Genomic DNA, 14,442 nt, shown 5'->3' with positions numbered 1-14,442 from the left:
TCCGTAACTGTATCTTATCTGCTACTACATACGTCTTGGCTGTTGCCCGTTTACTTGTACTGTCTTACGAGTAGAAACAGAGAGAGCAAGGTGGTTGCAGAGCTGCTCACGGGGCTTAATCTGAGATTCTCACGGCCCGTACCCTGACTGCTTAGCAAGTTGCCGATGTTGACAAGAACCCCAGAAATCAACCTCCGCAAAGCAAAGAAGAAAAGAATTCGATCCGCCGCACAACAGAGCCAAGAACCCTGCACGAGACACGCGTTTGTCGCGGCGTTCCCCGGGAACGGGGAAGCGGAAAGAAACCGTGAACCTCAGCTGAGTTAGTCGTACAGACTACACTAGTCTACAACAAGTACAACAATTTCAAGTTCAATGACGGTCATGTCTTAGGGGTGGGGGGAGAGAAATGATGTAACCACGGACGAATCAAAGGGCCTTTGATCCGAGCAACGGAAAGTCAAAGCCACTGCTGTGCAGTGCAGTCTCCGATGGAGCTGAGCTGAGTTGAGCTGCGGCAAGGTGCAAGGTGCAAGGTGCAACTGACAGGTCAATAATTAGAACGGTAGGGCGGGAGTATGAGTCAATTGAGTTACTGGGTGGGCGGGGGGGGGGAGTCACAGTCACAGTTGCTGCACCGCTTCTTTGCCCACTCGCCGGAACACCCTGTAACCAGATGACGGGCATGCAAGCCGGATGTTTTGCTTGCGCCCTATGATGTATGTATTGTTGTGACAGGACGAAGGAGCGGTGGCCATTCTACTGGAGGTAAAGTGTTGGTAAAGTGTTGGTAGAATGTAAAACCGCGACAGGAAAACGCCTTGGGAAATTCCTGGCAGATTTCCATGCAGTCGCGGACTTGGTCGGGTGCATACATACAGACAGGACTACGGTAATTGCCGACCGACTGAGCACAGCCAGCAAGCAACTCAGCCACCAACAACCCTGTTATTAGTGAGCGTATGATAATGAATATTCGGCCGTCGGTCGCGACACCTTTGTCATGGACAAAACCCTTACAGAGCTGATTATGGTCAATCTGACCTTTCCCTTTCCGGGGGGAATTGTCGAACTCGAACTCATGCCGATCGTCGGTCTCATAACAGAAGTATGTTAGTATAGTGATCGGGCGAATTGCAGCATAGCGCGGCAGTTTGTCGCGTGGTTCCCATCGGAATGAATTTGGCCCCCAAAAGAGATGTGGATAGGAATTATCTCGAATCAATCATTACTTAATACGCGAAGAAAAGGGGGAAGCAAAAGTGGGCCATCGTCATTCCAAAGATACGATATCAGGAATCCTTGGCAAGCGGCGGCAAGTTGCGATAATGGATTCTTCCATCTCCATCTCCATCTCCATCTCCATCTCCAAGGATGACCAAGGTGCTAACGGGAGACAACCCCGTCTGTGAGCCTGTCAGACGTTTAGCGGGTAGACTATACGCCCTGGACAATTCAAGCACCTCATGAGTACCGTGTTTTCCTAGTGGGACTTTCAAGTTCAGACAGCGTGGCGCAGGTTGGTAGACTGTGTGGTGCGTGCCTCGCCGACAGGGTCAAATCGCGCCCGGGGAAAAAGCCAACAAAGTGCACAGAAAAAAGGCAACCACTCATAAACCACGCCAGCTGAATTGGGAGAGGGGATCGCTGAGGATCCTTACCGTTTTGAGTCTCCCTGCATGGGTAGTAGTGAATCTGAATGAGAGCTGGTGGAGACTGAACGTTCAATGACTCGTTGACAGTCGTTGACACTCGATGAGTCGGGATCCCAAGTCGTGTTTGGCGCGGACTCGATAACGCTGGGCGGATGGACCCAGAGTGGCTCCGTAGGTTTGGCCCCCGTTTGTTTTGCCCGGCTAATGCAGGATTAGCGCAAACACTGCCTATCAATTGAGGCTGATTGAATCAATGAAGTGGTAGGTACTGGGCACTTTTCTGGGGGAATCTCGTCGGGCACAGAACGAGCACCCCCCAATCAATCGGTGGAAACCTGGAATGTGCACGCATGAAACATCATGGGCTGTGTGAGCCACGAGGGAAATGGATTTATTTTCAATATTCTCAATCCCAACAGCGATATTCTCCGTTACTGAGGCTCTCCCCAGAAAGAGACTGACGGTGTTCATCCCGGGATTCGATTCACCCACCACACCAGACACCCGTCCAGCTGCCGTCTGACAGGGGTTTCTTTCCCATAGAATGACTAATTCGACCGTTAATGACAGGAAACATGTAAATCAGGAAATGATTACACGAAATTAAACCAGACCGCCAGAGCAAAAGGGAGGGGGGGGAAAGAAATGAAATGGATCGCCCAGACGTCCAGAAAGCCCGGGCTAGAATGCCGCTGCAGGGGTTTTCCTACTTTGGGTCTCTCCAAAGGTTGAAAGGTGCAATCCCACAGCCAATCTCGACGAATAATCGCTCAGCTCCTTGAACTTATGCGGCTCAACAATGGCCTTGACTCTGGGCTCATTCGGGGCTACAGTGCCCCATTTCCCGTAACGCCCGTTCCTTGTGAGTTCATAGCCATGTGGTCGCCCAGCTGAAGATAAATGCCCCTGGCTTCCGCGACACATGGAGCCAAAACACTTTTCGTTCTGGCTGTATTGTGTGGTCTGGTGTCCAGACAGACAGATCCATAGTTTGAAGCGAGTTCTTTGCTCCTTTATACAGATATCATGGACCACTTCTCAGCCTTCTCCGATGCCCCCCAGCTAGCATCTGGGGTTAGTGTACCCCAGGATTATGAATTATACCCTTGCGAGTATGAGGTCTATACGGACCCCACGATGAGCCAACATCCTTCAGGCTTCCCACCTCATCTCACGCCAGACACCATGTCCATGAAAGGCCTCTATCCCACATCCGATATGTCCTGGACGAGCACGGTAGAGGATCTTGAGGCAGTCACCCCGGGGTTTTCATCCCCCTGGGGCAGCGAGCTCGCATCTCCCCCGGCGCTGGAGAGTCCGAAGTGTGGCACCTCCAACTGGATGAACATGGGATGTTATATGTCCCCTCCTTACGCCTGTGACGATGTCGTGATTCCGTCGTCCGCCTATGAGCCGTGTGCTTCACCCGCGGTTGTTGATTACCTCGTGACGCCCTCTCAAATATACCCTGAACCCGAGCCCATCGTGAAGGTTGAGCCCGAACTAGCCATCCCCAACACACATGCCTCCTTTGCGTATCAAGGGATCTTCTCGCCCGGCGATACCGAATTCATAGACGGGACGTCTGGCTGTGGCCAGTCGATCGAGCAAGAGGAGCATGTCGCTTGTGACTCGCCGAAAATCCAAGCCAAGCCACGAAAACCCGCCCAAACCGGCCGTGGTCGCATCGGCAAACGACCTCGGAAGCCATCCACCAGACCGAAACCTACTTCGACCGCTCGTGCTGGCTCGAAACTTGGCGCAAAGAAGAGTACTCCAGCCCCCAGCCGAGTCTATACCTGCAGCTTTTCGCACTACGGCTGCCCCAGCACATTTGTCTCCAAGAACGAGTGGAAACGCCATGTGATCTCCCAGCACATTCAACCCGGATTCTTTCGATGCGACGTGGGGCGCTGCAGTCTGGACAATCTCAGCAAAGAGAGGAACCTCCACCCATCACCCGACGTTCTTGCCTACAACGAATCTCACCTGGTCAACGACTTCAACCGCAAAGATCTCTTCACTCAGCACCAACGTCGCATGCACGCTCCTTGGGTGTGTCGAAATCGGAAGACCCCCGAGACGGAGGAAGAGCGAGAGGCGTTCGAGCAGAGTCTGGAGGCTGTGCGGGTTCGATGCTGGCATGAACAGCGTCAGCCGCCTCTTCACAGCCAATGCGGTTTTTGTGGACAGAATTTTGTTGGCGCACAGAGCTGGAATGACCGGATGGAGCATGTTGGTCGCCACTACGAGGCGGGCGACCCTGAGAACGAGGCGGAAGATCTGTTGTTACGGCAATGGGCGATGCAGGAGGGGATCATCCGGCAAATGGATGGAGAGTGGAAGTTGGCCATTTTCTGTGACAAATGACCGTGATCCTTTTCGTTCTCTCCTTTCTTTCACCACCTTATTGACTATTCTGTTTTAATCCCCCTTCTCCCTTTCTCTTTCTGTCTCTATCGCTTACTTGACGACTTACGACCGATATCCTGTACTTCATATTCGGACTTAGAGGAGCACACTGTGTTTGTTTTATTGTCTGTGTCATCACACTTTATACCCATACCCATACCCATGCTTGGAGCAAGAGAACATAAACTAGCTTATCAATGAAGAACACCATTCATACTATCTCTGCACAACAACCATGCTTTGCCCCGTATCGATGCCATTAAACTCGACCCACCGTCCAGGCTCACTCTCATCAGCACCCAGATTTAGACGCAGACTAAAACCAACATGGTCTGATCGCCCAGCATTTCCACGTGGCGAGCAATATGGAGTCCCAATTCTTCCCGTGCCGGGCCCCCCGGGTTTTGGCCCCATCCGCTTGGACTCTCTTCATGAAACACGCACTATCCGTGCGGCTGACAGGGTGAGTTGAGTGAGGTTCGCGTTGTTTGTCGGACCTCCTGAATGTTGCCGCGTGGCTTCTGTTCATCACTGCGTTGACGTCTTCTAGAATATCTTGTTTCAGGGATCCTGGTACATACTTGGTCCCGTACAACGGCGGCCTCAACACGGGAGGATCCCTTGCTCACTCAGTGATTGGGATCCAGGCTGTCTTTGCGGGTGCGTGAGATTTTAGGCGGAGGATCGGCGCTTTAGCTGGCTGAATTTGAATGGTGTTTTCGAGGGGATTCTTCAGCTGGTTGTGTTGGGGTTCGTATGCTGTTAATAGGACGAGGTGTCGCTTGTCTGTTGTGATGTCATTTCACAGCAGACAGCTTTGGAACACTGGGCTGACTTGTCTGGAATACAGTAAGTGCAGTGTTGCAGCAAAGAGGCCTTATCTCATGAGCCATGGTGGATCTGATCTGGGATACATGCATACTGCCCGACATGATGGCTCCTACAGGCTTCACTTCTTCACGTTACTAAGTGGACGGTATTCTACAAAGTGACCGACTTTCTGCCAGACGTTACTTTGCTCAGACAGCTCTAATACACAGAATTTTGCAGCTTACAATGTTCCCATTCATCAACATCGATGCTCAACGTGGGCTAGCCCACTTCATAGATAGATCGGCAGTCATGTGTCCACCATCCCCGCCGACGTCAATACCACAACACCACATCACAGACCCGACTACAATCCAACATCGCCTTCAATCCCTCGCAACAAGTCCAGAGAGCATCTCTCACGACCTACCTATCTCCTCTTTCTCGAACACCCTCAATTCCTCCCAATCAAGCCAAAATGACCCCATACCCTTTCACCTTCCCCGCACCAACAGACCACACGCCCATCGACCCCAGCCCAACAATAGAACCATCATCACCAGCACAGGGTCCTCAATCTCGAACCCTCACCTACACCCTCGAGAATGTCCGCGGCAAACACCCAGTTCCGCAAGCCTCGCACCTCCGCACGCTCTTCCAAAGCTCGCGCGACAACTCAACTACCATCCTCGCCTTCCCCTGCACCTACGACGGGCTCTCCTCGCGCCTAGTAGCCGAATCAGGCTTCCCGCTGATCTTCCTCTCAGGCTTCGCCGTCTCCAGCGCCCAAGGCCTTCCAGACACAGGCTACATCGCACTAGAAGACATGTGCCACAAGATTCAAGAGACGGCGCGCGTGGTGCCGCCCAGCATGCCCATCATGGTCGACGGCGACACGGGCTACGGCAGTCCCATGAACGTCAAGCGCACGGTGGAGTGTTTCGCGGCCGCCGGGGCCGCGGGGGTGATGATTGAGGATCAGACGTGGCCGAAACGTGAGCAGCCCCCGCTCCAGCTATATCACCTCCGCCCCCACAGAACACACATACAGCGCCCTAGCTGCCCTTCCCATCTCCATACAAACAATCCATCCCTCACCCCTCACTCAACACCGCACAACTGACCACCCATCCAAATCGAGAAAAGGCTGCGGCCACACAAAAGGCAAATCTACCGTCTCACGCGGCGAAGCCTACGCCCGCATCCAAGCAGCCGTCGACGCACGCACCCAGGGCCGCGACATCTTCATCCTGGCGCGCACCGACGCACTAATCCACGGCTGGGACGAGGCGATGACGCGGGCGCGCGAGTTCATGCGTCTCGGCGCCGACGCCATCTTCGTTGAGGCGCTACCGGACCGCGATGCCATGCGTCGCTGCGTGCAGGAGCTTTCCGGCGTGCCGCTCATGGCTAATATCATTGAGGGCGGGAAGACGGAGAATCTTTCTGCGGCGGAGCTGGCGCGGCTGGGCTTTGCGGCTGTCGCGTATCCGTGGACGCTGGTTGCTGCTCGACTCAAGGCTACACGCGAGGCGTTGGAGGGGTTGAAGCGGAGTTTTGGGGTGGGAAGCCCGCCGATGATTATGCGGTATGATGAGGTTTGTGAGGGGGTGGGGTTTCGCGCGTATTGGGTGAGTTTCTTTTCTTTCTTTATTGGTGGGGGGTTTTGGGTTGTGAATGTGGGCTGATTGGGTTATGCTTGGTTTAGGATGCGGAGACGAGGTATGAGTTCGATGAGGAGGGGCTTGTCAACCCTCCAAGAGAGGAGTGATACTATACTTCTGCACTCCGCGGTGGGTGTATAACCCATATTTTGGATGCTGCTGTGAATATCATCTCTCCCGATGACCTGAGTATGCGGAGCTCAAGTTGCAGAGATCCCAAGGTTACTCTTGCTTGGTTGCAATGCCACACGTCGTGCGCATCGTCCGACGCAGAAAAGATCATATCATCATCCAGCTATGTTGATCTGTAGCGGTATGGCATCTCAGCGATAACATCTCGGATGCATTAGCCTGGAACAGCACAGAGTAGCGAGCTTTGCGGACTGAAATACTACTTTAGTACTAGCCTCCATACAGCGACATCCACTGCAAATGCTTCGACGACAGCCGTGACGAATGGATCAATTTTCTACATCTGGATCTATAGGCCCTCTATACGGAGTCACAGACCTCTCCCGGAGATAGAGCATCATCATGAAGTGGATAACTTACCGCAGCCCGAGATGGCGTAGAAATCACCATCTGTCTGCAGAACGGGCCTTGAGCAGTATATAAACGCTCCAAATCGACAATAGACTCCATCCATCCTATCCAGAAAGCCCCTGCTCACGCACAGAAGCCCAAAGCCATCATTCCAGCAGACCCACCGAAAGCACCATCCCAAAACCAAACCATACACACACAACCCCAACCAATATGCCACCCCACGTAAGTGCACAAACACCCACCTATCCAACGAAATCCAACTAAGAACCCCCCCAAAAAAGTCCCCCAAAGCCGCCGCCTCAGCAGCACACGCCCACATCTTCAACCAACAAACCACAGAACCCTACCACAACCCGTGGGCCGGGCCCTCTACCGCGTCCTCGACACCTACAGCCAAACAGCCCACCTAATGAATTTCAAAGAACCCAAGCTTCGCATCGCCAAACAGCACCTAGAATCCATGGACCCAGCCCCCAGAACCATCATCGAGTTCGGCACCTACCTCGGCTGCTCGGCCATCGTTTGAGCCGTCATCCTGCGCGACCTGCACGGGCCTTCCGGCGGTGGCGCTGACATCCACGTCTACAGCTTCGAGGTGAGCGAGTCCATCGCGCAGGTAGCGCGGGAGTTCATCCAGCTCGTCGGGCTGCAGGATGTGGTGCATGTTAAGGTGAGTCCGGCGTCGGAGTCGCTGCGGAGGCTGGTTGGGGAGGGGAGGCTCGTGCCGAGGGGTGTTGATGTGGTGTTCTTCGATCATTGGGAGAGGTTTTATCTCTCTGATCTGAGGGTCTGTGAGGAGTTGGGGTTGTTAAGGGTCGGGAGTGTGGTTGTTGCTGATACTACGGATGTTCCGCGGGCGCCGGATTATCTGGAGTATGTTAGGGCTAGGGGGTGTGGGGTGAGGGGGGAGGTTGGGTATGTTACTAGGTCGGTTGGTGTGGAGAATGTGGTTATGGGTCGGCCGGTGAGTTTTTCTTTTGTGGTCTATTTTGTTTTGTGAGGATGGGGGCTGGTTGGCTTGGTTGGTATGAAGGGTGCTGACGCTGTTGGTAGAATATTGTCGAGATCACGGATGTGGTGGCTGCACCGGAGTGATGGAGCTTTGTTTGATGGTGTATTTCCGGTGAGACATCTGAGCTAGTAGGTAGATAGGTTTGAATGCTAGCTTTGATATATACGTTTTAGATGCTTGGGAATACTTGGTTCTTTATGGCCGGCGGTGCGAGTGGACTTGCTTGATATACGATCATGATAAAGGCTAGGCGAGGTGAGTAGTGTAGAGAGTATTGTTCTTCACATCTTGTAATTCAGTGACATTGCACTGTACAGACATACAAGAGCAGTTCCCGCATCAATGGCAACTGGGCCCAATATGATGCACATCAGTCACTACATTGTTCCAGTCAAATCGACGACCCTAAAAGTGGGCGCGTGCGGAGAAAAGCACGGCTATTTAAAGGTGCAGACTAGTCCAACTACTTCCCCGCCACCATTGGCTGCAAATGCCCCTTAGAAAGCGGTGAGAGACAACGCCGGCAAGCAGTGAGTGACCAATAAACACCTCGGCCAACAACCGCACCTCCGCATCACATCTCCCGCGCAAAGCAATGCCAATGGTATGATAACCCGACAAACAAGATGATATGAGATCCCGGGCAGAATACAAGAAGCGGACAACAACAAACCTGCATGGACAGCGATCCACCCTGTGATGCCGCATGAACCGAGACCGTGATCTTGAGAACGCTCGAAAGGACACCACCCTCTAGCTACCCCGTCTCGCCATCATGTACGTCGCAACCATAGCCCTCAAACCCCAACCCCAACCCACTAATTCCCGACTTAACGAGCAGGACCGTCTTCTCCCTAATAATCATCAACAAAGCCGGCGGCCTAATCTACCAGCGCGAATTCCAACCGGGCCTCCGCAAACTCTCGACAAACGACTACCTCGTGCTGGCGGGGACATTTCACGGGTGAGCTCCTCCCTCCCAGACAACCACACCACACCCACCCACCCACGCAGCAATCCAAACCCACTGACCGACCAAAACCAAAAACAAAGAGTCCACGCAATAACCCGAACCATAACCCCCAAACTCCCCTACCTCGCAACAACCCCAGCCTCCAACACAAGCACAACCACATCCTCAACACCCACAAGCGCAACAGCCCTCGCCTCCCCCTCGGGCACTACCACCCCGATCCCCAACACGACATCAACAGCAGCCACATACATGTACCCGATCCCCGGCGTGGCGGCGACGGGGCTCGATTCGCTGGAGACGGACAAGTTCCGGTTGACGTGCTTCCAGACGCTGACGGGGACCAAGTTCCTGCTGTTCACGGACCCGCACATGGCCAACGTCGAGCCCGTCATGCGGAAGATCTACGAGTTCTACGCCGACTTCGTCATGAAGAATCCGTTCTATCAATTGGAGATGCCTGTGCGGTGTGAGGCGTTTGATCGGAATTTGAATGGGTGGTTGCGGGGCAGGACGTGATTTTGCCTTGTTGCTTGGGATCCCGGTGGGGGGAGGGGAATAATAGCGGTTTAGGGATTGGTGGGGGTGGGGGTGGTGGTGGTGGTTTTCCCTCAAAGGGGAAGAATAATGGCTATTGTTGAAAATGGGTGGTGTTTTTCATGTCCTTGGGTGAGTTGGGATGTTAATGATTGTATTCTTGTATTCTCTTTTTTTATTTCCCTTTCTGGGGCTGGGGCAATGGCGTCACTTTAGTTTTTGATATATGCGTTTCTCTCCCTTTCAGCTCGGCATGCATATAGAACTACGATCATGATATAGATTTCTCTTATGAATCGCGGAACCTTTTGTCCCCACCCTAAAAAAGCGTGTCGTGTGAGAGGAGGCCCGACTCTAGAACCGCTTTCTACAATTACAACCAAGAGAAAACCGAGGGAAAGAGAGAGAGAGAGAGAACGCAAGTACATCAGAATGAACGCCGGGTATGCATCAAGGATAAGGGTAAGAGAAAAGTCATCCGCGAGGATTGATTTCAAATTCCTCAACATTAAGCGGTATCCATCTTGTCGCCGTCATCCTTCTTGTCTTTGCTGCTACCGCTGGCCTCCCCACCCTCCTCCGGGATACCCTCCAAGTTGGCTTTACGCTCTTGCTCCTCACGATCGCGCTTCTCCTTCTCTTGTCGGTTCTTCTCCTCCTCGAGGGACAGGCGCAGCGCGAAGGCCAATTCGGGGTCGTTCTCCGCCGCGTCCTCGAAGTTGAAGCCGCCGTCGCCGCCGTCGGGGCCCGCGCCGCCGGCGCCACTGCCATCGCCGCCCAGGATGGGCGTGGCCTGGAGCTCCTCGCTCAGCAGATTGTCGCCGGGCGGGATGATGGCGAGGTGGGAGCCGTCGCCACCCTTGACGTTCTCGACGAACGCCTCGAGCTTCTTGGTCTGGTCAGACTCTAGGTCTCCGAAGGCGACCACGTCGATCGACACGTTGTTCTTCTTCATCTTCTTAGCCAGCTTCACTAGCGTCTTCTCGTCTTCTTCGATCGGGGAGCATGAGAACACGATGATGCGCTGTCTCTGCGATTTTTCGGAACGGTGCTTGAGTGCGAGCTACAGTTTCAACCCCCGTCATCCATCTTTCGTCAGTTGATTTGTTCCTTTTTTCTTGTCTTGTCGCATTTGGTGGAGATGTGAGAGCAAGGCTCAAGGATAACATACACCGGCCACTTGTATACTGGAGCTAAGGTGGGCTGTGCCACCGATCTTCGTCCGGTGCAGACCAGCCAGGATCCCACCGAAGTCGGTGGTGAACGTCGACAGAACTTCGGGGCCCTTTCCTCCCATGCTCATCAGTCCGACGGCGGATTGTGGGTGTACGCGCATCTTGGTCGAGTGGATGATGCTGACGGCGTCGATCTGTGCTTGCCATCGGGTCGACCTGGTAGGTAGCAAGCTGTTAGGCTCGGAACGAGTCGGTTCGATTATTGCCAAATGGAAGTGAGGTGCTCACGTATAGTCACCGTTACGGCTGCTTTCGCTATTGTCCACACTTCATAGATTGTCAGCTAGGGTGTACGAAGCTTTATTTGAAAGATGGGGGGCGCTGAGATGGGACGGACATGATCATGGTAGCTTCCATCTTGGCGGGATTTGGCGTTACGACAAACGACAAACGTGATTGGTCTAGGTGACAGTTGAATATAGGTCGAGGCGCTGTAGATGACGGGTATAAAAGGAGGGGTCGACGAGTAGAGATTGATGGTGGTAGTGGTGGATGGTTGTGGTGGTGGTGGTGGTGATGATGATGGAGAAGAGGAGGAGAGCTGCGGTGCTGAGAAGGAAGGGCAACTGCGTGGAAGATGTCACACCCTCCCGCTCGGAGCTAACCACAAATTAAGTCAGCGCTTGTTTATCCTCCCTCTCTCTCTCACACTTTAATACTCTCACTCTCTCCGCCAACTCTTCCGCTTTCCTCCCTTCAATTCAGACGCGCCTCGCGTACTCACTTCCCACAACTACCTCCCCAATCTTCGATCAACGAATTTACTCTGCATTGAACAATCTCTGTACGCCTACCGACCAGCAATCCATACCAGCCCCGATGGCGTCCCTTACCTCCAAACGCAAGTCTCCCGAGGACGCGTCCCACAACGAGGAGGCCATCACTCCCACCAACAGTCCGCCCAGAAAGAAGCTTCGCATCACACGAAACCAGAAACAAGCTCTGATTGACAACCTTCAGCTCGAAAGTACACTTATTCCCCCGCAGTTTTCCATCCACGACTTTGGTGCTAACCGCCATCGCAGTCACCGAACGCGCCCGCAAATTACGTGCTCAATATGCTCTCCAGGCCAACGACCTCCGTGCCCGGATCGAGCGCCGCATCAACCGAATCCCCATCGCGCTTCGCAAAGCAAACATGGGTGAACTACTCGAGAAGCACATGAGGGCACACCAAGAGCACACCTCCCCCCGCAAGCTCCTCGGCCCAGCCAAGGCGTCCCGGAATTTCGCAACCATCTCCGTGAGTCCCAAGGTGCACAAAGCGACCGCTGCCAGCCCCAGCGCCCGCAGAATGCGCAAGCAAAGGTATGGCGCGAGACCACACATCCATGGTCCACACGAGTACTCCGTGGTTCGTCGTTCACTGACCTAGTCCGCAGTCACGAAGGCATCTACTCCGATAAAGAGAACGCACCAGCAGGCGGAGAGTCCCTGGACGTGCTCAAGAACCCCAAGCGACGAGCCAAGCCCGGCGCCACGGCCGGTACATCGCGGGTGGTATCCCAGGAGATGAGGGGCGCCGACTTCCGGATCCTGTCGCCTAAGACCTCGAACTCGAGAACCTACCCGCAGTCCCCTCTCCGCGCCTCGCCCGAGAAATCCACCAACGCAGCCTACCTCTCCCGCCCCATGTCGCCGCTCAAACCCTCGAGCCCGCTCAAGGGCACATCCGCCAGCATGCCGGGCCTGCGCTCCGCGCGCGGCACCGCACCCTCATCCTCCGTCACGAGGCCCTCGTCGCAAGCGGCGACCAGACGCCCGGCCAGCCGCGCCGCCACGACCACCGCCAGCAAGACCCTGCGCTCCCCCTTACCGCGACCCGCGACCCGCCAGGTCGAACGCCGAGGCAGTGTCTCGTCATCCGCCTCCTCCGGCACCACCGTTGCCAAGCCAACCCGAACCACGACGGGGGGCACCAAGAAGTCCACCACCACCGGCTCATCAGCGACAACCTCCACAGCCCGAAAGACCACCGTCGCCCGTAACCAAGCCTCCGCCGCCGTCGCCGCCAAACGCAACGCCGCAGCAGCAACAACAACAACAACCAAGCGAGCGCCGACCCCCGCCGGCGGGGAAGCCGCCGCCCCAACAGCCGGCCGCAGGATCCTGCGCAAGAGAGCATGATATGAACGCACTACTATTCCTTTCGCCATACCACCTTTAGTCTTTTGTATACCTTGGCCTAGCCCTTGCTTCTGAATGACTGGGAGTCTACGCGGCGTTCTGTTTTGTGTTACCACTGGATGTTATTGATTGCCATTGGGAGTTTTAGATACCGAAGAATTCGGACGGAGGGACGGAGGGTATCACCTGGAGTTCTTGTTTTAAATAACTAGCATTTTTGTTTTGTTCTTATCGAGCACGGATTATTCACTTCCTGAGCTCACTTCAAGACATAGCAACATGTGTCCCGTTTTGTTACAGCTGTACTTGCCAGGTCGAAGTCCGTCGAAGACCTCGATATCTCGTAGAAGCGAAGGGGTAGACCCGTCTTCTGCAGATCCTTAGATCCCGTCAGCTCCGACTCCCCCTGGACATCGTAAGAGTACGGGATCGTGGCTCCATGGCATCGTCTCATCGTCTGCAGTCGCCAACAGCATAAACCCATATCCAGTCATCCGTAGGAAATGAATGCATTGACAACCCTCTCGACAAGTCCAATGCACTGTACTCTACTTGCCCCCCCCCTACCTGCAACGAGGGCAACAGCTTCAATACCTTACCGTCAATCAGATAACTGATTACTACACCTAGAATGTCCGGCTCGAAGCTACCGAGTCCGAAGCTACCCAGTCAGAAGCGGGCCGCCTGGCAATCAGACTTAACATTACCATTACCAGATTCATGCATGCAGTTGGGCACTATGATACTGTCTTTCATTCATAGTCGCTAATAAATTACACCTTCTTTCTTTTGGAGGGTGGGTGAGGGGCTGAGTGAGAAAAAAAGGGGAAAGGGGAAAAGAAGTGAAATAGAAAGGCATCACATGGATGCTGAAGAAGGTTAAAAAAGAAAAGAGACACAAACACGTCGGGATATCAGTTGGGGAAAGGTCGTATGGTTGAAGTTGGGAGAAGTAGAACGTAATGGAGTGTAGAAGAAAAGGAGAATGGAAGAAAAAGAAAAGATAAGAAAAGAAAAGAAAATATCGTATGACTCGGCACAGGTATCTTCGCAGTCACTCAGACTGCCTGAGGAAATGAGGGGAAAAGAAAGTGCTCTCTCCGCTCTCTTTCAGTAATCTCACACAACAATGGAATGGAAATTGGTACGAACACCATGGTGTTGAAGTAGTCAGAAAAGAAAATGAAAAGAGAAAGAAAGGAAATGCCCCTGGCATTGTTCGCTCTGGGTTTTGGGCTGTGGAAAAACGTAATGGTCTGCAAAGCAAGGCTTCGTAGAGAACAATAGAAAGAGTAAGACGGAAAAAACGATGGGATAAGAGCGACATCCAAGTCCAGCAGAATATGAACCTCACAAAGTCACGACGGACAGACGCGACCTCCGCAACCAGCCCATCGAGGTAGAATAGCAGATTAAGGGAGCGGTGAGTCGTCCTGGGACCCACGGCTAATCAATGCAAATGCGCTTCAAG

The 14,442-nt window shown here is 53.7% G+C and overlaps 6 protein-coding genes across 6 annotated transcripts; 4 read left to right on the top strand and 2 right to left on the bottom strand.

The window, feature by feature from the left end:
- Positions 1 to 1,075: 1,075 nt before the first annotated feature.
- Positions 1,076 to 2,403, bottom strand: BO97DRAFT_41099 (uncharacterized protein). Its single transcript, XM_025696160.1, has 4 exons — positions 1,925 to 2,403; positions 1,662 to 1,856; positions 1,464 to 1,528; positions 1,076 to 1,414 (listed from the first exon to the last, which is right to left on the bottom strand). The coding sequence occupies exons 1-4, from the start codon at positions 2,124 to 2,126 to the stop codon at positions 1,274 to 1,276; spliced, it is 603 nt and encodes a 200-aa protein (XP_025552671.1). The 5' UTR covers positions 2,127 to 2,403; the 3' UTR covers positions 1,076 to 1,273.
- Positions 2,404 to 2,540: 137 nt separating this feature from the next.
- Positions 2,541 to 4,273, top strand: BO97DRAFT_404963 (putative C2H2 finger domain protein). Its single transcript, XM_025695076.1, has one exon. The coding sequence runs from the start codon at positions 2,682 to 2,684 to the stop codon at positions 4,023 to 4,025; it is 1,344 nt and encodes a 447-aa protein (XP_025552670.1). The 5' UTR covers positions 2,541 to 2,681; the 3' UTR covers positions 4,026 to 4,273.
- A 1,082-nt stretch (positions 4,274 to 5,355) lies between these two features.
- Positions 5,356 to 7,064, top strand: BO97DRAFT_450264 (isocitrate lyase/PEP mutase family protein; the record flags this gene model as incomplete). The annotated part of the gene is made up of 3 exons (XM_025698915.1): positions 5,356 to 5,872; positions 5,916 to 6,508; positions 6,586 to 7,064. 3 exons carry the CDS (start codon positions 5,356 to 5,358, stop codon positions 6,646 to 6,648), a joined length of 1,173 nt encoding a protein of 390 aa, XP_025552669.1. The 3' UTR covers positions 6,649 to 7,064.
- A 1,623-nt stretch (positions 7,065 to 8,687) lies between these two features.
- On the top strand, positions 8,688 to 9,612 carry BO97DRAFT_388732 (trafficking protein particle complex subunit 4). The gene is made up of 3 exons (XM_025693671.1): positions 8,688 to 8,876; positions 8,941 to 9,063; positions 9,153 to 9,612. Coding segments are annotated over exons 1-3 (564 nt in total). The 5' UTR covers positions 8,688 to 8,874; the 3' UTR covers positions 9,592 to 9,612.
- Positions 9,613 to 9,865: 253 nt separating this feature from the next.
- BO97DRAFT_477323 (proteasome regulatory particle base subunit RPN10) lies at positions 9,866 to 11,387 on the bottom strand. Its single transcript, XM_025700539.1, has 4 exons — positions 11,182 to 11,387; positions 11,073 to 11,111; positions 10,781 to 11,000; positions 9,866 to 10,672 (listed from the first exon to the last, which is right to left on the bottom strand). Exons 1-4 carry the CDS (start codon positions 11,199 to 11,201, stop codon positions 10,118 to 10,120), a joined length of 834 nt encoding a protein of 277 aa, XP_025552667.1. The 5' UTR covers positions 11,202 to 11,387; the 3' UTR covers positions 9,866 to 10,117.
- Positions 11,388 to 11,528: 141 nt separating this feature from the next.
- Positions 11,529 to 13,207, top strand: BO97DRAFT_388725 (uncharacterized protein). The gene is made up of 3 exons (XM_025693670.1): positions 11,529 to 11,811; positions 11,870 to 12,152; positions 12,227 to 13,207. Exons 1-3 carry the CDS (start codon positions 11,664 to 11,666, stop codon positions 12,969 to 12,971), a joined length of 1,176 nt encoding a protein of 391 aa, XP_025552666.1. The 5' UTR covers positions 11,529 to 11,663; the 3' UTR covers positions 12,972 to 13,207.
- Positions 13,208 to 14,442: the final 1,235 nt, after the last annotated feature.

This window comes from Aspergillus homomorphus, assembly GCF_003184865.1.
Source record: "Aspergillus homomorphus CBS 101889 unplaced genomic scaffold BO97scaffold_13, whole genome shotgun sequence".
Lineage (NCBI taxonomy): Eukaryota > Fungi > Ascomycota > Eurotiomycetes > Eurotiales > Aspergillaceae > Aspergillus > Aspergillus homomorphus.
Note: the sequence above shows the minus strand (reverse complement) of the source record. Positions and strands in the feature narration are given on the sequence as shown.